At 51.0% G+C, this 27,013-nt stretch overlaps 2 protein-coding genes across 6 annotated transcripts in view; one reads left to right on the forward strand and one right to left on the reverse strand.

Annotated features, from left to right (window-relative positions):
* CCNI (cyclin I) overlaps positions 1-2,480 on the forward strand; it is a 23,474-nt gene extending 20,994 nt beyond the window's left edge. The window contains exons 6-7 of the mRNA XM_063415496.1: positions 43-273; positions 876-2,480. Coding sequence (XP_063271566.1) covers positions 43-273; positions 876-1,337 — 693 coding nt within the window. The 3' untranslated portion in view covers positions 1,338-2,480. The remainder of the gene's footprint in view (positions 1-42; positions 274-875) is intronic.
* SEPTIN11 (septin 11) overlaps positions 2,130-27,013 on the reverse strand; it is a 215,859-nt gene continuing 190,975 nt past the window's right edge. Inside the window, exons 2-11 of one of the 5 annotated variants that reach the window (XR_010082662.1) lie at positions 26,599-26,713; positions 24,373-24,568; positions 23,131-23,317; positions 21,284-21,445; positions 19,570-19,666; positions 18,469-18,637; positions 15,129-15,261; positions 14,489-14,676; positions 4,857-7,433; positions 2,130-3,645 (exon numbers count right to left, since the gene is read on the reverse strand). Coding sequence is in view for 4 of the 5 variants with exons in the window: in XM_063415491.1 (XP_063271561.1) it covers positions 12,777-12,810; positions 14,489-14,676; positions 15,129-15,261; positions 18,469-18,637; positions 19,570-19,666; positions 21,284-21,445; positions 23,131-23,317; positions 24,373-24,568; positions 26,599-26,713 (1,281 nt within the window). In the remaining variant the exon portion in view is untranslated. Of the gene's footprint in view, positions 7,434-7,806; positions 11,297-11,317; positions 12,811-14,488; positions 14,677-15,128; positions 15,262-18,468; positions 18,638-19,569; positions 19,667-21,283; positions 21,446-23,130; positions 23,318-24,372; positions 24,569-26,598; positions 26,714-27,013 lie in introns of those variants that run through there. The other 4 variants (XM_063415493.1, XM_063415492.1, XM_063415491.1 and 1 more) reach the window with 4 other exon arrangements.

The following is a 27,013-nucleotide window of genomic DNA, read 5'->3' on the forward strand; positions in this document are numbered from 1 at the left end:
TGGCCGGCGCCGCCAGCTGCCCCCTGTGCTTGTGTCCTGCAGTTCCACGCCGTGGCGGTGTCCAGCAGGCCGCAGCTCTTGGCCCTGCTGCCCACGCCGAGCCCCTCGCAGCACGTGGCGGCGCTCACCAAGCAGCTGCTGCACTGCATGGCCTGTTTCCAGCTGCTGCAGTTCAAGGGCTCCATGCTGGCGCTGGCCATCGTCAGCCTGGAGCTGGAGAAGCTGCTCCCCGACTGGCTGGCTCTCATCATCGAGCTGCTCCAGAGGGCACAGGTGAGAGCGCGGCGCACACGGAGCGGGGAGGGTGGGGGGCCACATCCTGCTCGGCGCTCCAGCGCTCCAGGCCAGCCGGGGCGTGGCGATGCCTTGCTGCCGATGGCTGCTGGCTGTTCTGCCTGTGTGGGGCTGGCTGGGCCCCAGCCTGGAGGGACAGCTGTAGGGACACAGTGTCACCAGGTCTCAGTCCTGACCACCTCCACTGGGTGACAGAGCGAGGAACCATGTGCCCTGATGTGCACAGGCCCTTACTGCACCAGGGAGAAAACACTGGGGAAGAATTTGACTGGGTAGTGGCTGTTCCATTCATTCACAGCACACAGGGAACCTTGCAGATACTCTGGAAACACACTCCAGCTGCTGAAAACAGGCAGTGAAATCCTTTCATAGCTCCAAGTTCTGTCTCCTTCTCCCCACGATTCCCATGAGGTGCAGGAAGGAGCAGGGGGTGTATCTTAGGAAGTGGTAGGGGTCCTGCTTGCAGCATGTTGTTGGCAAGTGAGGCACACAGGTGGCTGGGGCGTTGGGAGCCCGTGCCCTCTCCTCATCCTGCCAGTGATCCCAAAACAGCGGTACCTTTGTTTCTCTTCCCCCTCCAGATGGACAGCTCGCAGCTGATCCACTGCCGGGAGCTCGTGGCACATCACCTTTCCACTCTGCAGCCTTCTCTGCTGCCCAACTCTGTATATGTCTACAGTCCCCTCCAGCAGACCCTGGTGACCTGTAACAGAGGAGCGTTCCACCGCCAGCCCTCCTCTGTCCCAGGGCCGGGTCTCTCCAAGGACAACGGCCGGCCAGAAGCGCCCGTCACAGCTACAGCCGCGCTCTACCCGCGCCTGCCCGCCCCCGCCGGCGGCTGCAAGCCAGGCTCCGCCAAGCGCAAGGTGGAAGAGATGGAAGTGGACGACTTCTACGATGGCATCAAGCGCCTCTACAATGAAGACCTGGCTCCGGAGGCGGTGGCCCTGGAGAACATGGGCTCTGTTTGCGGGGCTGACGTCTCGCGGCAGGAGGGCAGCGTGTCCCCTTGCCCGCCTCTGCAGCCGGTGTCTGTCATGTAGCTGCGAGTGCCACCGTGGGACCTGGCAGCCCGTGTCCTTAGCGGGGCGAGAAGGGGCCGTACCTTGTCAGGCTGAACTGAAGGGAGCCAAGAGAAAACCAGGAAAAAGAAATCCCAACCCTTGTTTGAATTTTATTTCTTGTGCGGCTAATTATAGTTCCACTATTTAAGCACTTAAAAACACAAAAAAGTATAAAAATCTTAAAAAAGACCCAAAAACCAAACAAAAAAAGTAGCAAACCCCTGTTCCTTTCTAGTGTTGTCGGTTCCACTGTTTTTCTGCTCCTGTGTGTTGTAACCCATTCTTCACATCCCAGAGCTCACATGAGCCCTGCGGAGCTGTTCCAGGTTTCCCAGCCAACTAATGCCTCTCTGATCCCATTCCCATCTGCTCCTTGCTCCCTTTCTGCCTGCTCCTCTTTTAGTTCTTCAGCCAGTCTCGTGCATGACGTTCTGTCCTGCCCCACCTCCACCACAGCTTTCTTTCGCCCTTCTAAACACAAAACCTCTTTTGTTAATAGTTGGGTGTTTAAATGTGATAATATTGAAAAACTGGATTAAAACAAAAGATTAGGCTGGAAAAAACCCCAAACATATGCTTGCAAGCTGCTCCACACTTCAGTAATTTCCACAGGAGTGTGAAGGTGCTGCTCTGTGCTTTGCACAGAGACTTCTCCTGGTTACACCAGTTTGCCTTTCCCAACACACAAAGCAGTTACTGGGTTTTGTATCACTAGAACTGAAACAGTTTTTTTCTTGCTGTGTTGCACTCCATGTGGATTCTCACCAAGGCTTGGTTCTCTCCATCAAATGTAACCCTTTAATTGTGCAGAGCCCGCTTCTCCCTGCATGTTTCCCAGCACTGCTGGGTGAGGTGCCAGGGCGGCTGCGGACGCATGAGGTTTGGAACGCGTGTCGTCATCAGCCACAGAACCAAAACAAACACCCTGACCCTCGAGTTTTGTGTTCATGTAACTTCTAACCAAGAGTCAGACCTGTAACGCGTCTTCTCCATGTGACACCCTGTTCTCAGAACACCCTGTCCCAACTGTAAGCTCTCTCCACAGCCCTGAGGAAGGTATCGTATCCAGAGCCATTGTACTGATGAAAGCCTTCTGGTAGCAATAAAGAAAGTTGTCCTGGATTCCCAGTCTTGGTGTTGTGCTTTTCAGCCGAGATCTGGCTTGGCTTTACCCAGAGGCTGCCAGGGAGCTGCTCCGTTCCAGACCCCTGGAAAGGCGACATGAGAGGCGCTGGGCAGCCAGGGGCTTCACCCAGCATGACCTCACTGCCTCTCCAGCAGTTCCAGCTTCAGCCCTGGCTCCGGTGCTCCTCACTGCAGGCTGCAGCCCTTCCAGGCTGAGTGCCTGGCTGGGACACTGCTCCCTGCCCTCCAGGGTGCCATCTTACTGTGCAGTCCACCACGACAGCCTTCTCTTGGGTTCCGGCTTCTTCCTGCCATGGCTCAAATGTCCCCCTCAAGACCACATTTCTCAGCAGGGTGTGTGTCTTCCTTCCCTTCCAGCCCTTCCTGCCATCTTTACAGTATTTTCAGTCCCTGACCGTCTCATCCCAGGGCTCAGTTTTCCAAAGCCAGGCTGCTGAGCAGGCTCACGGTGTCACTCACTAGCACATCCCCAAGCACAGCACTCTGTCGCTGTAGGATATCCCCAGGTCTCGGGCTCACCGCTTCCAGCCCATGGCGTGTTGCACATCTTTGCCAGTTAAATTACGCTGGCTTCTCCCTTCCCCGTGCTCTCCCCCCAGGCTGTCTGCTTCCCTGCTCGCAGCACCAGCACAGGCGCTCACAGATGCACACAAGGAGAGGAGTTGGCACGAGGACACGAACACAGCTGTGCCAGCTGCTGGAACAGCAAGGAGGGGAGCTGGGCCTCAGGAGAGATTCAGGTGCCACTGGGGCAGTTTGCTGTCCCAGGTGTGCTGCAGCCATGGCTGTGCATTGCTCTGGGAAGGTAACTGTCCTCTCACTGCTTCCCACTCCCCAAAGCCACATGACGGGAGCAGGTCATGCACTGCCCCACACTGGGCACAACCCTGGCTCCTGCCAGCCTTGGGGGAAGAGCTCTGTCTTCCAAAATGCACCCAATTAACAGCATCACTGTGGCTCTCCCAAAACTGCTCAGATTCCTTCCTGGCCTCCTTGTGCTGCCTGGAGCCAGCCAAGCCACAGTGCTTGGCGAGCCCTGGGAAGCAAACATCAGTAGAGGAAGGACTCCGTTCTCCTTGGCTGCCAAGGGAGCTTTCCTGCTCCCCAGTCCCAAACACAGGCATTTCTCAGCCTTGGTGGGCTGCAGAAAGAGACAGACACATTTCCTTGGTGCTGTGCACAAACCCAGCCCAACTCCCTTGTGCCAGGCAGCTCCAACACAACAAGGCTCAGGCACAAAGCCTGTCCCTGCTCCGGATGTGCCACCTCTGCAGTGTCTGTACCCAGCTGTCCTAGCACACACCCTGGACGCTTGTGGGCACCTCTCTGGCTGAGGCACCTGGCAGCATCCCATTGTTTTTGCTCTTCCCTGGAGCAAGTGCAGCAGCTGCCCCATCCAGCCCCACCCTGCATGGCCCCCATCACCTTCAGCTGCAGGCTGCCTTCTGTGCTGCTCCCACTGCTGGAACACAGGGCCGTACTGGAGCGCTGCCAGGGCTCCTTGTTTCCCACAGGAAAACATTGATGTCCTTGACTCCTCACATTTGTGTGACCTTCCCACAAACTTCACAGCACCCAAGTGCTTTGCATCACCACCTGCCCAAGGTGCCAACAAGGTCCCCACCTCCAGTGGGGCCCAGAGCAGTGCAGGCCAGAAGCCCAGCATCCCCCTCAGGAGCACTGGGCTAAAACCACTGCAGTCACAAACCCAAGCGTTTGCTCAGTGCCCCGAGCCCAGGGAACTCACCAGGGCACAGCAGCCACATCCTGCAGAGCACTGCTGCTTGTTTTCAAGCCTTCAGCTGCAATCCCCACTCACCCTCACACACTCTGCTGCTCCCTGCAGCACCCAGCTTCCCTAAGCCTCTGAAGTATTTTTTCTCCTGACATGAGAGCATGGATCCTCTGCAGCAGCCACACAAGGGTTAACCCCAAAGCACAACTTTTCAACTGGGAGTGGATGAAGTGGCTTTCCCAGCTCTGCTGGGGGACATCTGGTGACAAATAACCTCCCTGAGCTGCCCCCTCCCCACACTGACACCTCTTCCCCAAGAGCTGCAGCCATGCAGGAAGCAGCTGAAGGCCCCCCCTTCTCCCAGCCCTGCGGTGTGGGAAAGCCCCCAGCTCGTTCCACAGACACGGCTGGCAGTGTCCCTGCCTTCTGCTCCCTTCTCCCGGCTCCTTATCCACCACCAACGGATCGTGACTGTTTTCCATATGGACCTGTTATCCCTGAATTTACCTTCAAAAAAACCCCCAAAAAACCAAAAAACAAACCCAAACCAACCCCAAAACCTTTTGTTGACACCGTCCACCTCAACAACCCGGGGCAACAAACCTGAAGTCTAGTACCTGCTCTGTAAGAAGCCACTCCGTGTGTTGAGCCCATTTCCTTCGAGCTAAGTGCCCGCTGAGCCCAGTTGTGAGGATCTGTGACCGGCACTTCGGCACGCACCGCCTTGGAGCTTTCCGAGTCACAAATGAATCTGGGCTGCAGGGGACCTCTAGAGGCCATGTGCTGCCACCTCCTGTTCGCAGCAGGGCTGGATCCTCCCTCACCTCTGCCTTTCCCTCTCCAAACAGAGCCACCTCACCTGGCACGCTGCTGCTCCGTCCCATTTACCATTAGTGCCCTTCTCTAACTCCGCTATGTCCTTCTGCAGATACGAAATCCAGAGCTGCAAGCAGGACTCAAGGCACCAGCACAGCAAAACTCTACAGAGCTGCAAAATAAAGGCAGTCCGTGTGAGTACTGGCATTTGGGTTGTGCCCATCTGCTTCTCTTCATATTAAGCTTTTAAAATAATTCCATTTGGAGTTTAGAAGTAACATCAAAAAGGTGCAGGGACTGAGGGGAACATAAGGAGGGGATTCCCTCCCTGACCACAGGGTCTCACAGAAGCCTGCAGGAGCTGTCCAGTGGCTGGGGTGGTTGCTGGGCAGGTAGCCAGCGGGGTACCTGGGCAAGCTGCAGGCTACCATGGCTGCACAGCCCCCAGCCAAGGCCCTGGAGCGGTCACTGACACTGCAGACTGGTACAGGTGCCACCACTGGAAGAAAAGACAGACTAAACTGGGTATTTATTGGGCCAGGAATGTTCTCAGTCAACAGTGACCACCTTTGTGTGCAGAGAACCCTGGGCCAGGGGGACACTCGCCTGCATGAGGCACAGGGGGGCTCCAGCACCAGCGTTCCCTGAGCCCCAGCAGCCCTTGGCTGCATGGTTAGTCCTCATTTTCAGGCTGCATGGTTACCCATTTTCCTTTTCTGAAAATGTGTGGCTCAAGCCATGGCTTTTTGGTAGGGATGGGTGGCCCAGGGCACGCAGGGATCCCATCCTGCAAGTGGTGGTTCCCAGCTAAGACAAACACCCACAGAGTTCTGCAGAGCAAGAGAGGGATGGACTCAGCCAAGGTTTAATGCAGCAATGGCCTCAACCCTGCTTTGTGCTCGGGAGGCTGAGCTGAACAGGTTTCAGACCTGGCCATCTGGTGGGAGGCACTGGGTGCCACCTGAGGCCCCTGCAGCCTCGAGAGTGGGGCAAGCTCTGGTTTTGGTATCACTGCAAATGCTGTCCCAAGCTACACTTGTGCAAATATTCACAGCCCTTCAGGCTGGGCAACAGCCAGCAAGTCCAGCTACATACCAGGCAAGTGGGTACAGCACACATGAGGCCAACACTCAATAACCTTTGAGTGTATCTATAAAGTTGCTTCTTTGGTTGCAAATGTTTCCAAGACAAGCAGTTTTCCTTCCATCTGGCTGTATGGAGCTGACCCTTATCACTGAAGTGTGCTGCAAAACACTTTGCTTCTGAAAAAAACGCCAGCAGATTTCAGCAGACCCCTCAGAGCTGCCATGTCACACACTGATTGCCAGAGGCCAAACCTAGACCAACTCAGGGTATCTATACCTTGGCAGGCTAAAGAAAGGGAATTCCTTGATTAAGGTTCACAGATGCAAAGAATAAATCACTAGTATTCGGTTAAAAATAAAAGTGCATCACTCTACACAAAACAACGTCCCAAGAGGCTCAGGCTGCCTCCTTCCATCCATCCCAAACCAGCTGGAGGTCACTACACACATTTACAGGTTTTGTTTTTACCTTCAAGCAATTCTTTGGCACTTGTCAAGCTTTTCAATTGAGTTCACTTCCAAAGTAAACAAGGTAGAAATTTTAACAACTTGCCTACATTCAGGACTGTTAAAAAAATAATCACTAATTAGGCTTCATGAAAACAAAATGAAGTCCTCGATTTAAGTACAGGCCAGTGCAGCTCAGCTGTAGAAAACCAGAATCCTGCTCTGCCCATAGCGAGACACAGCCAGAAAATAAAGCCTTGACTGTCCAGGACAGGCTCCATCAGTGCCACAGGATGCCATCTTCACACAGTGACACACTGAGAACATCACCAGGTCTATGGAGAGATTTCCAGCCATGCCAGAGGAGCACAGGATGCCCTTGAGTTGAAGCTGTGGTGTCCAAAGCAGCCAGGCTTGAGGCAGAAATTAAATCCTCCAGCTACACACACTCACCCCCAGTCTGTCACTCTATGTGTCACCAGCAGTGTGTGCATGTTAAGGCAAAAGAAAATGGGGAGGGAGGCAAAAAAGTCCAACTAACCCAGAGCAATGAGTCACAGTGTGGCCGAGCTCCTCCGGCAGCCGCTCCCTCTGGCAGTGCTGGAAGCCTGGACGCTGTCGGAGGCGCGCCGGGAGCGGGCAGATCCCGCACAGACACACAGCACAGCACACCCTCAGACAGGTGGGAACAAAGGGGGAAGGAGAGGAGGGCAGACGTGATGGAGGAATGAGATGGCTCTTCTCCTGGCAGGGGTGCCTGGATCCGCGGCTCTTCCAGTGCCCTACGGTCCACTGGGAGAGGGGGTGTGGGGGCTTTGGCAAGGTGACGGTTACATAAAGAAGAAGCTACAGAAAAAGAGAAAAAAACAGAAGAGAAAAGAAACAGAGGTTCAGAATTGAAATGAAAAAGTGAATGGTGGAGGGCAGGGGGAACAAAGGAGGAACAACATTTTAATATAAGTCATGGGGGAAGGAATGCACTGGGCAGGTGCCACACACACCGACTCCGGCCTGAGCTCCCCGGCATACCAGCGGAGGTGGGGAACAAGCTCATGACCTCCACAAGAAGCGAGTGACAAACACCAGCACGAACCTACAGAGGCACCGCAAAGGCACAGAACAACCTGCTGGCAAGGCAGAGGCTGACAGGTGACCCTCCTGTCGCCCCGCCACAGAACAGCAACAGCAAACATCACAAAGGCCACGCAAAGACCAAAGCTTTGGGTAAAAATATATTTCCTCTCCCCACTTCAAGTGTTGGCACTATTTGGATGTGTAACCTGAAGCATATACAAGAAATAACTGAGCTTATGCTACAAGGTTATTATTCCATCTGTAATTCAAAAACTGAAATATTTTAACATCAAATAAAGTGACAATATCTAACAGATGCATACATATCATTTGCATTAACACTGTATGTAGGTTACACAATTGTTTAGTTACAAACATGGGTTATTTTCCAATAGCAAGGTAATAAAGTCCTACATCTATGGTTTAAGGCAATCAGGATATTAAAAATACAAGATTTCTACCGCTGTTCACAGCTTGGTTTCCCGTTAATTAAAAAAACCCTTCATATTTGTAGAGCTCCGTGCTGGCACGCGCTGGCGAGAGCACCACAGATATCACACCCTGCACATGCAGCCCGGGCCCTCAGAGAAGGGACACGGGAGGGGACTGGAGTCAAACGGACAGATCTGATGAGGGCACACACAAAAAGACATTTCCATCTGCACTCGGACGGTTTGGGAGAAGCAGAATGAGAGCTGCCTGCAGAAACATCGGTCCTGTTCAACATGGATGTACTTCCAGGGAGACACGGATCTCCCTGATGGGATTTCAAGCTGTCAGAAGCACATGGAGGGGGTGACAGGAGTGGCAGCTCTCCAGCTGGAGAGGAGCCCGGGGTGGGTGCCAGTGCCTGCTTTCCCCACTCCTGGAGCACCACAGGAGATGCATTCCAGGATGATGCATTTCACAACCACGAGCTCCAAGGGCACCTTCCTACTCACTGCCCTCCCTGAAAGGAACTGTGTGATCCCTGGAAGGTTCTGGGGGAGCAAACCCTTATCCATCTCCTGCCTTCCCACTGCCTGCCAGACCCACTCTGTCCCGTCTCTACAGAGCAGCCACAGCCCCTCACAGACACCTGGATTGTCTTTGCTTTTCCATTCTGGGGGTTTGCTTCACGCCCTGGGAACATCATCATCCCAGAAAAGGCATGTGTCAGTGTGCTTTCCTGCTCCTTTGTATTAGGCCAAGGACTGAAATCCACCTTGTCAGGAACATGCAGTTTTAGAGGAGTTTTAACCACCCCACTTGCAAGTAAGTTAAAACTTGGAGACTCTCCCAGAAAAGCACAGCACAGCTCCTGTCAGGAGCGAGGCAGGAAGGGTCAGTCTCCTCCTGCTGTACTTACATGCAAAGGTAAAGCACATCCAGCCACACCTGAGTGTATCATTCACTCCATGCACAGCAGGGGCTACTGTGGAAAAAGGCACGGGAAAAGAAAAGCAACAAGTGCAGCAGGAACAAGCTAAACATGGCCCAGGGGTTCAAGATGGGAAAAAAAAGTAATTACCATCTCCTCTGGCAAAAAGCCAAAACAGTACCTTTGACATCTTCAAGCTTGTGGTTTAGTCCCCGTTTCTCCAACACAGCCTGTTTTCTGCTGGAGAAAAACTCAACCAAAAAGACACTAATGCACTTGGCCACAGCTTTCTGTCAAAAAGGAAAAGCTCAACTCAGCTGATTTTCCCTGCTAAACATCCCCTGAAGGGCTGTTAAATGAAGCAGGAGAAATAAATGTTAAAATTAAGTTTTCTACTTGGCACAAAATACTGGTAATTAAAAAGAGGACATGCACAGAGGCAGCTGAAGCAAAGCATATTGCCACTAGCATTTGGTGATGGGCATGTGATGTGACTGTAAAAAACTCATGCAAACAACTCAAAATTCTTCCTTCATAACTCAAGATTTTAAAGCTGGGTTTGCCAGAAGCCACAAGAACCAGAATTTCATTTTTCCAAACAACCCTGCAACAAACCTATTTAACCTGACGAAAAGTACATAGTTGGCAAGTCCAGGAGGGAAAAAAAACCAAACCCAAACAACAACAACCAAAAAAATATTAAAAGAAAAAAAAAAGGATAAAAAGGTCAACTGTTTTATTTTCAGCTTATTTATCCGTTTTTGCTGTCAGTCCATGACATGGTGCATAGATATCCTCTTCCCAAAGCCATGTTTAAGCAGTGAGGGTTAAAAAGCAAGACAACCCATAAGCTAACCTCCAAGCACTTCCCAATCCAACACTTGAGGAAAAAGTGATTTTAAAAAAGTGAGAATTCTGCATTTTCTTTTTTCCCCCAGAGAAATTCCATCCAGAAGCAGGCAAACAGCTGTAGTGGGAGACTCAGGCAGGAAGAGCTGTGTGTAAGAGGGCTTTAAAGAAGGCAACAGGAGACTGCACTGGCAGGGGAAGCAATCCCGGAGTCACAGGTAAGCACAGCACACCGCTCCTTGGGAAGGAAGGGAAATACTCTGTCCAAAAGCAACAGTGTGGAAAAAACACTTTAAACAGACCCACTTCCACCGTGTGTTGCCCAGAGAGCAGGGCCTGGCTTATCCTGCATCTCCCTGGCGTGTTCTAGGGACACCTGAACGGGACATTATTCCTGCTGCAGGAGGGCTTGGGGAGGCAGTGCAGCAAACCTGTGTCCAGACACCTTCTCTCCCTTGACCTGGAATTCTGGATCCCACAGCCTTGCAAGTGGTCTGTATTTAAGTTTGTGCAGGAATGCTCCTGGAAGCTCCAAGAGGATGCTGAAGGCTCTATCTTCCCCCTGCCCAGGCATTTGATTCCATAAGGGCTGCTAAGCCTCGCTAAGATCCCACCCGTTGGAAACCAGGTCGGATTTTAAGGGAGGTTCCAAAGGTTTGAGGCAAGGAGAGCAGGGAGAGCAGTGCTGGGAACGCTCCCTCCCCGAGGCAGCCGCAGCGCTCAGCCGCAGCTGCTCCGCTGAGCTGAAGGGAGGCTGGAAAACCAGGCCAGCAGGGGCCAGCAAACCCAGCCACGGCCAGGGCAGACAGCACAGAACAGAACTAATACGAATTATCATGCAAATGTCACGGCATGCAAGGTCAGTTACACTTGGTTATCTACACACACCCCCCTCCCTCTCCCCGGCAGGGACTGGGGCTGCTGCAACATCAGCTCCTGAAGGAGCGTGGGTCAGGCTCAACTCCAGCTTTAGCCGTGCCATGGGCTGGGCTGGCTGGGACATTCCTGCAACACTCATTCCCTGGGGCTGGTGAATCCAGGGGCTCCCACAGCACAGGGCTCCTGCAGCCAGCAGCACTGAGACACCTGAGCCAGTCTATACCTGAGCTGCTGACATCCAACTCTGACTCTTGGTTCAGGCTGGGGGCCAAAAATAATTTACTGCTGATGATTTTGGTGAGAAAAATACATGGTATCATCAGTACCTCGTCCCTCCACCCACCCCTGAACTTCCACTCACATACAGTCCTGCACCCAATCCCTCTTCCTTCTTGTTCCCACTATGTTATTAGATGAGTTAATAGTTATTCATGTTAAAAAATGGAAAAAACATATAAAAAGAAAACAGATGGCAGAGACACATTACTGCAAAAGCAGGTGAATGCAGGAACATCCTTGGCTCGACAGGCTTTATGTGAAGCTTGCACTGCAAGTTAAAAAAACAGAACAAAATACAAAAAAGTTAGCACTAATTGAACTCAAAATGCAAAAAAACTCAAGAAAGCCAGGAGAGCCAACACCAGCAACCCGCTCCGGTGGGTGGGCATGCAGATGGATTATGGAATTACAAAGGAATTCAACCTCAAGGCGGGGCTCTACTCCAGCCTATGACAAGCAAAAGTAAAAAGAAAAACTGGGGGGACAGAACCAGTGACCAACCAACCCCATGAGCCAGTCCAGGTTACAGCCTGTCACCGCAGCGCTCGGTGGCTTTAGGGTCCATTTGTTCCCAGCTGGGACATGGGTGCAGGTGGCCGCCCTTGGGTTACTTCCCATGGGCATCCTCGCAGAAGGTAACTCAGGTATCTCACACCTGGACACCAGGATGTCTCCAAGCACTTCGGCTTTCACAGCCAAGTCAGATCCTTCAGGCACCACCAAACTCTTTTTACAGGGTGGTAGGCCAGGCCCTGACATGGATGTTGCAGCTGCTTTGGGGGACTGCTTTGGACAAGCATAGCCCCTGATGGCCAGACCAGGCACACTGGACTGAAAACTTAAGTGGAAAGGAAACTGAAAAAAAAGGTTCTACACTTGGCTTTCAGAAGCAGCTTTAAATAAACCGAGCCAGAACCCAAACAGATGGTCCCGGCTCCTGGGGGGCTGCGGATGAGCAGCAACACAGCGGCACATGTTGAGGCATGTGGCCATCTATCTACCCAGCAGCAGGCAAGCACCAGAAGGCTGCTTGCTGCTCCCACTGGGTCTGCTGCCAGGAGCTCTCTGCAGACTGGTCAGGATGGAGGCACAGTCCCACACCAGCTCCACAGCAGGGGCTCGGTCGGTGTGCTCAGCCCCGCGTCCAGCCCAAGCGCCTGAGTCTGCTCTGCAGCCACCCCCTCAGTGCCTGAGGGACACAGGTGTGCTGTCCCCAAACACTGCTGCTGTCAGGCCAGAGCCCCAAACATTTTAGATAAAAAAGAGTATAAGCTAGAGAATTTCTGGAGGAATAGTCTGGAAATCAGGAAGGCCAAGCTCTCCCTCATGGAGTCAGGCCAACAGCAGATTTCACCCTGAGCCTTCCCTCTGGCATGCACAGCGCAGTGGAAAGTCTCTGTTGTCCAAATTGGAGAAATCTGATCCCACCTTGAGAAAAGAAAGCATTTCCATGAATTACTTTGTGATTTGTGAGGCTGCAGGGGTCAGACATGGCACAAATTTCCTCTGCCAACTGCACAAGAAGCACCACAGGCCATGGCAGCAGAGAGAGAGGCTGGAAGCCTTAACTACATGAACTGCAGCTCCACGTTAGAGTGCAAGGAGAAACTTAAAGCCTCTAGAAAACCAAGGTGAGCTACATGGCAGGAGCATCAGCATTTCCCTTTAAAGCCTCTGTTAGTAACTCTGACACTAGAGAACACCTGCAGCAGGTACAGCACCTGGCATGGAGCGACACAAAGGACACACTAAAACATGGGCATGTTCCTCGAGGCTGGATTTCTGTAAATGCAGCAGCAAAGCAGAACCTGTGTTTGTCACGGTCGCTGGGAACAGCCCTGTCTTACCCACGATGCTGGAACCAAATAGGAGCTCACACTGACTACCCAAAGGGACAGAACCTCCCAGGCCATTCTGTACTGCACTGGTCCTACAGCTAACAGATGAAAAAATCTGACTGCACAGTTTTTAAAATTATTAGGCTACCAGCTCTGAGAGATAAGGAAAAGGGTCTTCAAAACTTTGTATTCTTTTTAGGGAATGCATCACCATGTCTGAGTTCTCAGGTGACAGAAGACAAGTGTCCCAGCCTGTCTGCAGAAGGGTGTTTCAGCATGCCTGGGCCATAGCTGCTGACACTTGCTGGTTCCAGTGCTCAGCCTGACACTGAGTGTGGTCTGTAAGGGATTCTCCCCGAGCAGAGCACGCAGCACACAGCGCTCCATGGGTCCTGGCGGGGGCCCACGGCCACGTCCTCAGCCAGCATCGAGCAGCACAGCTCCACAGGAGCTACATCAGTTCACATCAGCCGAGGAACCAGCCCCAGGCCCTCCCCACCTTCCCTGGGCAGCAGCGACCGATGTCGGGCACCGAGCCAGCGGCAGAGACGGGGCCATGCGGCGAGACAAAAGCTGCAAAGCCCCAGTGCATCTGCAGCACAACTGCTCCACACAGCCCAGGCCAGGCTGGAGCTGCCAGGCCGGCACTGGGGACACAAGTGTCTGAGCCACAACCCTGCTGGCACTTGTCTCTCCCAGGGGTGACAGCTGGGCGTTCAGCACCCCTGTAACTCTAACACACCTCTCCTCCCTCGAGCAGTGAAAGCAGCGTGGAACTGTCATTTTGTGTGTGGGTTAACCAAGTGTTTTCCAGTGAGACTGCTGCATCCCCAGCTTTCCTAATGGCAGGTACCAACTAAGCACCCTTAGCACAGGTGACTCACAAAGGACTTGCATGAGCACCCTCTTACTAGGAATGGAAAAAGCCAGTGAGGGTAAAGGATTACACTCCTAGGGTACGAATATAAAATAGTAAAAAACAGTGCCATGATCTTGACTAAAAGGTAAGGGTTTCTTAGCTTATTATGTCAACTTGATACAACCACAATGCCATTTAACTGCAATTACGGTACCATAGTAGTTTGATTTTCTAAAAAAATACAAAACCAAAGCTTCTTGTCTTTAAAGCAAGCGTCCAAGTAATCACTTTTGGCACTAGCACTGCCCATGTAAAAATAACATGGTGGTTTTGGTTTCTAATTTACTTCTACTTACAACTATAACCTTAAGGAATGGGAACTGGGGACTACCAGTGAAAGAAAGGATGGGTATCAATTCCCTTAATAATTCTGGCTCAGGCAGATAAATCCGAGTCCAGAACATCCTGCAGTTCCAGAAGATGCTGGACAGATCAGAAATCGAAACTCCACCATCCAATTGCTCTCCCACAGCAGTCAGACTTGAACAAAAAGTTTGAAGGTACTCTTCTAGAGAAAAATTAAGATCATGTCCCTGGCCCACCCTTTAGAAAAAAAATATTTTATTTGATCAGGCTGAGAAAAGGCCTGTTTCCAGTCTGGTAAATGGGGAAAAGCAAATACAGACATGCAGCAAGAAAGAAAAAAACAACCTCCCAAAACTTGTAACGAACCCTACAAAGGGTGTGGGTGACATCCGCTTACTTTTTCTTGTCCTTGTCTTTCTTGGTTTGTTGAGAACCTGCCTGCTGAGCCTGTGACTGTAATAGCTGAGCTGCCGCCTTCTTCTTCTGAAAGTTGTTCAGCTCTTCCTCAAGTTCCTTCTTTTTGTCTTCCACCTTTTTCTTCTCTTCTTGGTGAGTCCTCTTTAGATGGTCAAACTTTTCGTGAAGCTGCCGGGACAGGGACAGTGAGAATTGGGAAGAGGAGAATGTTTCACCCTGTTCACTGATTCACTGGTGATGATGCCCCGAGTGCTGCTGCTGGCACTGAGGCCTCCCAGCACCCACTGCATGCCACCAGCCTGTCCCCAGCCTGCCTGACTCGCTGAGAAAAGCCCTGCAGTTAACACTCACTGGCGCACAGAGTGGGAATTCCCGTTGCTATAGGAACCTAACAGGCCTCTGGACACTTCCACACCCCCACATTCCATCCCTCAGTGCTTTGTACCTAGCGGGCTCTATCAGGCTCGGGCAAAGCAGGGGAACGTGGGCACTGAGGGCTGTACTCTTGCCTGTGCTCCTCCAGGAGGCCTGAGGAGCAGCTTCCTGCCCAACAGGACATTTTCTGTAACAGCCCTGCCCCGAGCCCTCACAGAGAGCCCTCTGAGCTACAATATACTCACATCCTTCTCTGCTTCCTTCAGCTCTGCCTCCTTCTCCTTCACTCGCATGACAAACATCTGCCTCATTTCGTCCTCCTTCTTCTGGAGCTCGCCCAGGAATTCATTCCTCTTTGCTTCGTAAGTCTCTTGGAGACTGTTAAAAACACACAAACCCCAAGCACAGCCATGAGTTTCCGAGCCTTTGCAGACTTTAGCACTTAGGCTGTCACCAAACGCAGTCAGAGGCACCGGAGAGCCTCCACCGTCCCGGTTTGCTAGGTGGCAGCAGCGGGAGGCGAATGGAAAGGACGAGCCGCACTCCCTGTGTGCTTTCAGCGTGCGTGCATCCCCAGCAGGCAGGGTGACTGATCTGTGACTGATCTCCCAGAGCAGCAGCCTCTACATCAGCGCCTGCAGCAGTCTCCGATGCCCACAGGGCTTGTGATCCCCTCAGAGTCACACCGCCTCCCTTCTCCCCCTGTTTGGCCCAAGTCTCTTCATTCCAGTACAAGATTTCCCAGGGTGAAATCTGCCCCCGTGTAGTTCGTTAAGCACGATACTGACACAGAGCAGAACCCATTTTCAATACCCACTGCTAATAGAGTCAGATCAGGGGCTTGATTTAGATAAAGTCATCCTGGGAGACCTCCCTTCCTCCTTTGGCCTTTCCAAACTATCAGCAGCCTTCCTTCTCCAAATAACCACATTACTGGATTCCTTCATTCCCCCTCTACTCCTTAACATTCCTTTATTTCCCCAGCACTGAGATAGGCAGTGAAGATTTGGGACATAAAATACGTTGTCCATGTACCTCTGAGATTCTTAAAGCCTCTTAGGAACTCTGGATGTCAAATTCCTCTTTTGTTTTATTCCTTAAATGGATTTGGATAGCCCAGACATAATGATAGTGTGGGAATGATAACTATTTCCCCCCAAGAGGCTTTTCTGAAAACGCATTTTTTAAATGAAAGCTCCACTGAAGTCACACAGACACACTGCATCCATGTGCCTATGGAACACATTAACTATTGGGCCAGTGGAACATCCTAATTCAAATAGAGTCAAGCTTTTGCTTTTCCTGGCAGTATTGGGGGTTTTGATGGCTTTTTTATTCATTGAGGGGGGTTTTAGGAGATGGAATACTGAGCTGGGGAACACAACCTGTCAGATTATCCCAAGCCTTGTATTTAACTCTGCTAATTAATAGGCACTTCAGCTACTTCCTAAAATACTCTCCAGACAGGATGCCCAGAGCTGTTCTGGCACAGCTCTGGCCGCCCCAGAGAAATCACACCATTCCACATGACCACGCCAGCTTCCTACACATGGGAGCAAAAATACTGATTCTAAAAATGACAAAAATCCTTTCGTGGGAGAGCAGGGCAAGAGCCATCTTTGGATTCTTAGCTAAATGCAGAACCAGATCTGTCACAGCACACAGACTTCAGGAGACTCAACACAAAATCTCCCTAAAATTCAGTGTTGGATTTAATCCTCTGACTGTGGACACTGAAACTTAAATTCCTAAGCCCTTCTGAAGGATCTGGCAAAGCCCAAGGGCAGGTGAGCCTTTGCTGCTCAGTGAGCACAAGCTGAATCTGCAATTAGTGACATGCCGTCCTAGGGAGCAGCGGAGCGTCACGGAGCGAAACGGAAAACTCCGCACGCAGCTCATCGGATCCTGGACTGCAAACCACTTCTTCCAAAGCTCAGTTGCAAACACAATGCCGGGTGATGGGCAAGCAGGAAAAGCCTGGCAGGAGTGAGCGGGGCAGGGGCTTCCTGTTAAATTGTCCCAGGTTCAAAGCTTAATTCTCTGCCACAGTGACTCTGACTTCCAGACGAGCCAAGTTCTCAGAGAAACTGGCCTGGCAACTCCCAGGCTGCATGTGAAAAAAAACAATTACAGCCCTAAGGAATAACAGTCCAAACCAACTGGGATCCCTGCAGCTTCTCACAGGCAAAGATGACAAGGGAATTGGCTTTTAAGTACACAAACATATGAAACTAAATTGCAAGAGTAACTTGATTTCCCAACACGCCCCCACACACTGAAGGATGCCCTGATAAATAGTATTATTTGAAAAAGGAGTATTTTGAAAAGCTTAACCAGAGCAGCAGAGAATCCAGCCCATAACAGACACAGGACAGCAGAAGGGTCTCTGCAGAGAGACCCCATTCCATGGAGCTGATGCCTGTTGGGACCCTGGTGCTCCCTCCTGACCTTTGGCAGCCTGGCCAAGCAAGGTGGGTGTCTCAGACAGCACCAGTCCCCCTTTCCCACACCTCACACAAGCCCCTGCACAGCACCAATGGTTCACTGGGACCTCCTGCCCTGCTCCCCCTGAGATTTGCCAAAGGCTCCCTGCTCCTGGCTGATGCAAGCTGGCTGAAGAGCAGCAGTTCCTGTGGCTCCCAGGGCCAAGATGCAGGGAGAAGCATCCTTTTGATCCCTGAGCTCAGAGAGAACATCTCCCTCGTTTCTGATATACATCAGCCTCGGCCAAACAGCTTGGGATCATAGGTTCTGTTTGTTTATTGGAGAGAGAAGGCACCCAGAGTGAACTGCTCTGAACTAGCACGTACCAGATGGAGAAATTCTGTACATTTTCATTTCCTTTCTACTTATAGCTTGGTCAAAAGAGGCCTCGTGTACAGGAAGCAATGGAAATTCCTCAGATTCCTCCAAAGGAAGGGCTGAGCCTGTCTTAAGCCATTGCTCTCCAGAAAGGAAATCCAATAAAGCTTCACACTTGGGCTTAGTAACAGGACTGGGCTTGACTGATTCCAGCAGAGTTTCTGCTGCAGAAGTGGTGCAGCTGCATAAACTCAGCAAGTCAGAAATAAGACCCCAAACCAATGCCAACCCCTGACACACATGTATTACAGGGGCAAACCCCCACCAGTGCACTGGAATTCTGACTGCCTTCCTCAAGAGGCAGAGAGGAACACGGGATGCTGTAAGGCAGGGGTGCAATTATTGGGGAAAAGTTGGGGAGGAATGGGAAACAGGAAATGAAAGGAGAAAACAAGCACTCCCTCCCAAATTCCCACACAGCTGTTGTCCCTGGCTAATGGCTTGGGCTTCAGACCAATAAAGCTGTCTGACAGAATGAATTATGTGTTCAGTAATCAGCCAGACCTCAGGCATGAGACTGTGGCACCCTCTTCACAGCTTACCTTGGACCAGCTTGTGAAGAGGGTCAAAAGATCATTTACCACAGGATGTCCCCAACGCATGGGCCACCTTCCTGTCGCAAAGACACGGTGCACTTTTCCTGCCTGGAATTGCAGGCAGCCTGAGCAGCAGCAGAGCAAGCTGGCTGCAAAGCACAGCAGTGCCCGAGTTGTCCGTCCCTACCTGAAAGGCTTGCTGTCCGGATCCGTGTCCTTGAATCCCATCTCCTCCAGCTTGCAGCGCCTGTACAGCTCGTAGTGCCGGGTGTGTGTCTGCTCCCTCAAGTCCTCCATGTTCACTCGGATCAGCATCTCCCGCAGCTTCACAAAGTCACAGTGGTTTTCATTTTCAACTGCAAAAACAACACAATATCCACAGAGAGAACATTAGACCCAGCAGCTGGGCTCCCCCTTTCCCTGGATCTGGGCCCCAGTGTAGCAAACCTCAGAGTTCTTGAGGCACACAAGCAGAACTCCAAGTCAGCCCACACCAAAATGCCTTGCTGAACTGCGGCTGAAGCCATCCCACACCAGCATGGGCCCGAGTTCCAGGCCTGCACTGGATTTGCAAGATCTCTCTGTTGCCCATCTGTCACAAGGCTCCCATCTCCCCATCCATTTTTGCACCAGCAAGGTGATGATCCGTTTGCTCACAGGATTTCACTTCCCACTCAAGCCCACTCAAAATCCTGGCATTCACAGGGGCTCACACAGGCAAAGTCTAAACTGAATCTCAAACTATCTGGTCCTAGTTTTTTGGGAACAGAAAGAACCCAGCAGGATACAGGTAGAGTCCAATACCTCTCAAACACATCAACTTCTTTCCTAACTGTTTTTCCCAGTATCATCCTCTGGTGAATACAGCTGAAGTCTCTGAAGCTGCTTCAGGGTCAGCTGGTGTTACTGAGAAGCCAGAGGGTTTTGCAGAACTGCACTGTGAATGTTTCCCTGCAGCTTCCTGGGCCATTCTCCAATGGGATACACAACTGCAGCTGCAAGGAGACCATCACCATTTCAATCCTGCTCGTCTCAGTGTTGGTTGGAAAGCAAGGATCAGCTCTGTATTTTTGCCAGCTTCAGTAAAGCCTGGGCTGCAAACAGTGCCCTGGCCAAACTCTGCCCTCCTGCAGGAAGGAGCTTTTGGCTCCGTGTCCAGATGTTCATGTTCAGCTCTAAGCTGTGCTTTCTCAAGCCAGATTTCGGTGAGGGCCATCAGAGACCAGAGCGTGCTGGATCAGGACGGGGCAGGCTGAGAGCAGCCTTGTTTGTGCCTGTGGTCACGTACCCTGCACGACACCCCAGGGGTACTGCCTGGCTTTCGCCATCTTGTTGCCGATCTTCACTTCTTCGGTGCTGCCAACCACGGCAAAAGGAAGGTGGACCTTCAAAAAGGAAAGGGACAATGAGGCCGGGGATTTCCTTTGCTGCCTTGCCAGAGATTGTTTCTCAAGAAAGCTGTTTACTGGGGCAGCTCTGCTGGATTTAAGTCGTTTAAATGCCTTTGCAATTCGTCTGGTGTTTTAGGAAGAGCAACAGGACAATCTGGATGAGAAACCTGATCAGACTTAAAGCCCAAAATTCTGAAGTCCTAAAAATACAAGATATGTACATATTTTCCATTTAATTACAAAGCACTACTGTCCTAAGCACAGTACAAGTCTTACAAACTGGAAATTAATTTGAACACCGAGAAAAACGAACTGTGAAACAATAAAAAGGAAAATAAAGAACATCTTCTCAAGGAAGGTAGGCTCAAAATTCAGGGAGATTTTGCTGCTACAAAGAACTGCTCATGCTTCCTCTTAAACAGGGCAAAGCTGTGAGCAAGGGGAAGAGTGGAGCTGACCCAGCCCTGGGCTGACACGTCTGAGTCACAGAGCTCTGCTCCATCCAGGTCTCTCATAGGGTGTGGTGGTGACAATCTGGGACCCACTCCCAGAAGTGTGGCTGCTGCCAGGACAGAGCTTGCCTCAGCTGCCAGCCCAGCCCCGTGGAACTCTCCCTGCCTTAACAGCATCCAAAGGGGATGGGTGCAAGTTCTGGGAGCAGGAGCTGTGTCAGCCCCGCTGTGGTCACAGGCTGGGTGGGAGGGGAAGATGTCAGGACAGAGATGGGATTGTCTGGCAGAGGGGTTTCCCAGCAGCCAGGCTGCACCTGAGGAAGGCAGAACACTGCACACAATGCACCCTGGTAGAGCCAGAATCCTCTTCTGTGCCAGCTTCTCCCTGCTCAGAACAACACAGACAGGGAAGAGAGGCAATAGGGAGCTTTGGAGAGGGACTAACATTCAGCTGGATGAGATCATTGCCTATCTACAAGCCGTTCAGAAGGAAAACTCACAACAGCCTTCAACTAGCAAGGAAATAGTTTAACCTGAGTGCACTTGCTTTAGGACTGGCACATCCTCTTGGGGTCAATCAACACCTCACTGCCAGCAAGCCTGAGCTCAGGTTCTTACCTTTGCACCCTGAGTCAGGCCCATGGCAAACAGCTGCTTCCCTTGGTAACCCCCACTAAAATGTCTGGTCTGGTCTAGCCCGAGTGCCCTCAAATGCCTGTTGCTAGAGGCAAGGGAGGAAGTCAAAGCCAGAGCCTCAGCAGAGCACTGGAAGAGCAGCGCCGGTGCCCTGCTCCCACCGGAAACCCAAACAAAGGCGGCAGTGAATGAATCACCCCCACTGAGCAACAAGTGGTCGTCTGGGACAGGAAAGCCAGACCTCAGCTCTCTGCCCTGACCACATCGGGGCCCTGCCTCCCATCCTCTTCCTTTCCCAAGACTGGAATACTGCAACAGAGGAAGGGTGTGAAAACTGCAACAGGGGAGAAGTGTTTGTCACACCATGAAACGTATCACACCAGGTATCTCCAGCCCCAAAAGCCTTCTGGCCAGGCTGATGTCCGTGCTTGAATTGCAGTTTTAAAGCCAAGTAAGACACAGCACGGCCATCAAGGCCAGGCCCAGGCAAAGCAAGGGCAGCAAGCCCCTCCAGGTAACGTACACTCATGGTGGCATTGATCTCGGCCACCGTCTCCTCGTCGGTCGGGAACTGGTAGATCTGGACGCCGTTGCTGACCAGCTCGCTCATGATTTTACTCTTGAACTTGTGCAACTCGTTCTTTGCAATGGTGTCAGCCTTGGCAATGATGGGGATGATGTTCACCTGCAAGACAGGACAGCACCTCCACATACAGGACTGCACAGGTTGTCACTGGAAGAGGACAGAGCAGGACTGTGCCCTAAAGTGCTACCAGCCAGCACCCCCAGCAGATGAACTTCCCTGGGGCTGCTGCTGCGAGCAGCACCACCTCTGACAGGATTTCCAGGCAGCAGTGATAATGGCCTTAGAAAGAAGTCAAATGCAATTTGGCAACGTGCTATTTCCTGTCCTGTCGTACTCCCCTCCTCATCCAAATTGGCTGGACAGGAAATGTTGTCATGAATTATTATGAGCTGCTCTAAAAAAATAAGAAAGGAAATGACCATCTCTGCACATCCCCTGGTACTGCTGCTGGCTGGATTACTGCGGGAGCCACACTCAGACCACAGCCTGTCACGGGCCCTGGCTTGGGGAGTGTCACCAGGGACACGGGCGGGGCAGCAGAGCTGTTGTCACCCCATGGGAAGCAGATGGTGCCTATCCAGCCCTGGGACACACAGGACAGAGGCTGGCAGTAACACAGGCACACTTCCCCCACCTGTGTGCCCTCATGTGCCCTTGGACACCGCTGCACTGCAGGAGCAGGGTTCACTCCTCCCTGCACAGCTCTGAGATGAAAGATGAGTTATTGCCACTCTTCCCTAGACAGGCTGTTGGCAAGGATAAAGATCCTGCCTTCTTTCCCTTCCTCCTCCCTCCAGAGGGACAGTTGCTGCTTTTGATCTTGCAAGTTTGCTTTTCCCTGCAACAGCAGACAGAAATTGTACTGAGGATAACAGTAATCTCGACCTATATGGAGGGGTTTTAACTACAGTACTTGAAAATCTTCTTCTATTACATCACTTAATTCTGTTTGGAGTTATTAAATTCCCCTTGGCCAAAAGATAGATCAGGAATGTCAATTAGCTCACTTGGGATAAATCTCCATAACCTTATTTTCAGTTGAAGAAGGTAAGGAACTTTCTCCATCACCGCATAAAACCCAATCAATTGGCCTCTCTAGGAAACAAAGAACCACTGTCATCATTGATGTCCTGCAGAATCAGGATCCAGTGAGCCAAAGGTGCACAGTGGATTGATTTAAATTGCTTAATCATGTTGGAAAGGAGCACAGAGAAGGCTCAGTTTAGCTATTCAGGCTCTACATTTGTATCACTATTATTTTTCCTAGAAGAAATGCAATCTCCTTTGAACCATGGTTTAAACCAAGCCCATGAGGGCACCTGGAAAAGCAGATGCTAAAGTAACATAATTATTCAGATTCCTGTTGATGACATTACAGCTAGAACACCACTACATTTGCCACAGCAGATCAAATCACTGTTTTTGTCTAGCTGGATGTGGTCAGAGCGAGCAGACACAGCACTTCCATTCAGAAAGACAACCTGGATTAGAAAGACGACCTGAACTGTCATTATTGACTTTAAAGATTAGCTGGGGAGCACAGGCCAAGTTCCCTACCCAAGGTAGAGCTGGAAAAGAGTAGAAGTCCAGACTCTCAATAAATCTCTGCAGCATGTGAAGCAGAACAAGGACCCGTTGTAGCAGCCTGCCCAAGGTACACTCCTCACACTTTTTGTCAGCAATTCTAAATTTGTCTGCACTACTAAACCCAGACATGTTTTTCCTGAGCAGATGGCAAGATAATGAAAGCACTACGGGGCCGTGGTGACACAGGCAGCAAGTACCTTACTGTCCAGCTTCTTCATGGTGACCAAGTCCAGGGACTTGAGGGAGTGTCCGGTGGGAGCAATGAAGTAGAGGCAGGCGTGGATCCGCGTGTCGTGGTAGTTGAACAGGGACCGCTTGATCTTCAGCTCTTCCTGCAGGTAGGCTTCGAACTGTGCGTCAATGTATTCTACTATAGGCTTGTAGCTGCAGAGAGGAGGCACAGAGAGAACAGGGAATTGGCTGCTGGGACCACACGGGCCACTGATGGACGCTCAGGAAGCTTCAGGGGAGCTCTGCATGGTACAGCACAAGCACTGCCTTTAGGACCCTCCCCACCATCCTACAGTCCCTCCTTCACAAGGGTGCGTTTCCACTTGGTGCACAGGCAAAGCACAACAGACACGACAGCCCTCGATTTGAGATGCATGGAAACCACACAAGACTGCTACCCTGAGAAACAACGATTTGCAGTCTCTTCAATTAAAGTCTGAGCTGCTGCTCTGCCAATCTCACTGAAAATCATCTAGCATAAAACAATCAAACATGAAATCATGACCTATCCCCTAGCTTGTCCAAAATCTCATCATCTTAAAAGAGGGAAGGGAGAGTCACACGATAAGACGGACTTTTCAGGAACTGAAGCCTGTGAGCAAAGCTCGGAAGACAACTGCACAATTCGTGGACTTTGATGGAACCATTTTGCTGGAGAAAAAGTAGCTCATGCAGTGTACGTGTCCTTACTCAAATTAACTGTTCGTGCTTCTGGAAAGAAAACTATTCCATGTGTTCCCCCTCCACCAAGGGCAGCTTCATGGATATCCCTACCTGGGTCTGTAAAATGACTGCTGCTCTGGTTTCTTGGCTTATGGAGGTTTTGTATCTGACCATGAGACACTGAAAACCTCAGAGACATGTGCAAAAGAAAGCAGTGAGGCCTCACACTGGGAGAAATATTAGAGAAAGCCCCGTAAAGAAAAGCAGAACAAAGGAGGACTGGGAAACCTCAAACTGGAGGACAGAGCAAGTCGCACCCACCACAGCCATATGTGCCAGGACACAGCAGGAGAACAAAAGCCCTCCTTAAGCCCTGCTGCCCTGGGCATGCCCTTCTGTCCACAGGGTTAGGCAGGAACAGCATCACTTACAGGATTGGGAAACACCCCCAGAACAGCGAGGGACCTGCTGCCCACAGAGGGAGGCCCTGGAGACCTCAGAGCACAGCAGCACTGGGACTCCTCTCCCGGCAGAGCCCGGTTTACCTGTCATCCTTGTTGATCTGATCGCCAAAGCCCACCGTGTCCACAATGGTCAGCTTCAGACGGACGTTGCTCTCCTGGAGCTCGTAACTCCGGGCTTTCAACCTGACGCCGGGCTCGTTGTGCGTGGCGGGCTCGCTCTCGAACTTGGTGTTGAACAGAGTGTCCATCAGCGTTGACTTGCCGATGCCAGTTTCACCTGGGCGGGCAGAGGGAGCGTCAGCATGGTGCCCCTGCTCTGCCTTACCTCTTTCTCTGGCACGTCCGCCAGGTAAGGAGTTATTCCACTTGGGCAGCAGTGGAATTAGGCTACATGCACATTGCTAAGCAAGATAATCCCTGCAGGAACAGATTTCTTCAGAGACAGTCCCCATCTTTACCAGGACTGACACAGGAACTTTCTTTATGGTAGCAAGTTGTGAATTCTCTTAACTCCATGTCTGATTCCCTGATTTTGTTTCAGCCTTTTTAAGGCAGTTTTGTTGTCTCAAGAAGATCATCCAAAACCCATGGTACAACTTAAGACAATAAAAATCTGCGACAGAGAAATCTATACGGAGTCCTTAAAAAAAAGGCACACTGCTTAAATACCAACTTTTTAAACTACTACAGTTTCACTAATCCCCAGTGCAATTAGTAACATGGGTGAAAGCATTAGCCTAAATCCCATTTTTCAGTCAAAACTGTTTGTTTAGCAATTACACTCTCAAACAGCTATTGCTACCCATGCTGTGAGCAGGGGTGGGCTGAGACAACACGAAAAGCCAAGTCCTAAACTGATGGCACAGACTGCACATGGCTGAAGCTGCGAATTTTAGGGAGCTCCTGATGGAACTGCTGCAGTCTATGCCAGATAGGCTCTGCAGCATTTCACATCCCAACTAGAAGTCTCACATTACAACACTGAAGTCAATTGTGTCCTCTCTCAAATCACAATTTTAAACAGTAGTTTTTTCAAGGGTGAGATTTCTGTTCCTTGGTCAATTGCAGCAGTTTGTGTGAAACTTTAATATGAGGTGAAAATCAGTGGACGGGCACATTTCACAAGAAAAAAAAGAGGTGGATCAAACTGCTAATGGAGACATATTAAGTCACACTAAGAAAGGCATATTTACTGCAAGAGAGAAAGGCAATTAATTTATGCCATTTTGATCAAAGAGCTGCCTGCTAATCGGGCTGCTCCCTGCTGGATTGAAATGGTTTCATGCTGCTACAAGAGTCACGTGAGGGTTGGGAGCTCAAGTGTGCAGAAGTGTAACTATTCTCTTATCTCCTCCTTTCACAAGCAAAGCTACAGAGAGGAGTCAAGTTTGCCAGCTTTCTTTTCAGGCAGCTCCCAGAAATTCTCAATTTGCTGTAGAAAAATCACAAGGAGAGGGTTGTGCGGTTTTTCCAGCTAATTAATGTAACTAATTAGAAGAGACAATACTCCCCTCCTGGAGGCTTAAATGAACAATGAATGGAAAGATGATGTTTGCAGCCTGCACTGCCAAGCTGAGAGAAAAACCCAGCAGTTTTGTCCATTTACAGAACCAGATTCTGGGTTCACTGACAAGCCAAAGCTGGCTTGGCTCACAGCTCCCTGGGGCTGAGCAATGGATTTCCAACTGCGGAGTATCCACAGAGTACCAACACAGCAGCTACCTCCCCACAGCCAAGAGAAGATGTTGCCTCCTTGTATTTCACCCTCTGAACAATTTGGGGAAAGTAACTCAGGGTATTAAACCAACTTGCAGATTAAATGCAGCAGAGGACAGGTGACAGGCTTTGTTCTCCAGTACATCATTTGGAGACTAAAAATGGCATTGTTTCCAAGGGGAGAAACTAAGAATGAAAGGAGACAGGGAAACCCTGGAAGGGAAGGAATGCAATTTGGTGAGAAACAGCCTCCACACCCAACCCAGAGAAAGGCAGATTTAAGTTAACATCCTTTTAAAAATGCATTTAATTCCCAATTCACTCGGTTACCTTACGGGCAGCCTTTGGGGAAGCAGAACCACTGGATGATCAAAGGGATAGATTTTAACAGCTAGCAATTTCCATGCTTTGACTCAGAGGACAGGGCAGAGAAAGGGGAAGAGGAATACCAGATTTCACCATGGAGCAGCTCTGGGAAGACAAACGTCACTTCCCGGCCAGTAGGGTCTGCAGTGGCCCAGGCCTGCCCTGGGCAGAGGGAGAAGGTGTGAGTGTGGGGCTCAGCCCTGCGGGCTCAGCAGGGTGACCTACCCACGCACAGGATGTTGAAGCAGAAGCCCTGCGACGTTGACTTGTTGACCAGCTGGTCCGGGAGGCTGTCGAAGCCCACGTGGCCGGACAGGGACAGGTTCCTGAGGTCATCGTTCTGTAAGACCCAGAAGAAAAGCATTTAGCAGGGTTGCCACACACCTGTCAGAAGGGTGTTAAGGACACAGAGGCTTTTGGGACGCAGGATCTGTGTCTTAGGCTTCCCTCACAAACGCACTCTCCTTTTCCTTCTATCCATCTCTGCTGTGGGGCTCAGGAGCTAAAATGTCCCCGAGCCCAAGGCAGGCAAACATCACCATACCGGTTCTCCATGCCTGTCACCAATAAACCATGATTCTTTACCAATCTGCAACACCCAAATGCTGTTTCTGAGGCCCCATCATCCCATATCCCTAGG

The sequence above is a fragment of the Prinia subflava genome, chromosome 18 (assembly GCF_021018805.1).
Source record: "Prinia subflava isolate CZ2003 ecotype Zambia chromosome 18, Cam_Psub_1.2, whole genome shotgun sequence".
In the NCBI taxonomy this organism is placed as follows: Eukaryota; Metazoa; Chordata; class Aves; order Passeriformes; family Cisticolidae; genus Prinia; species Prinia subflava.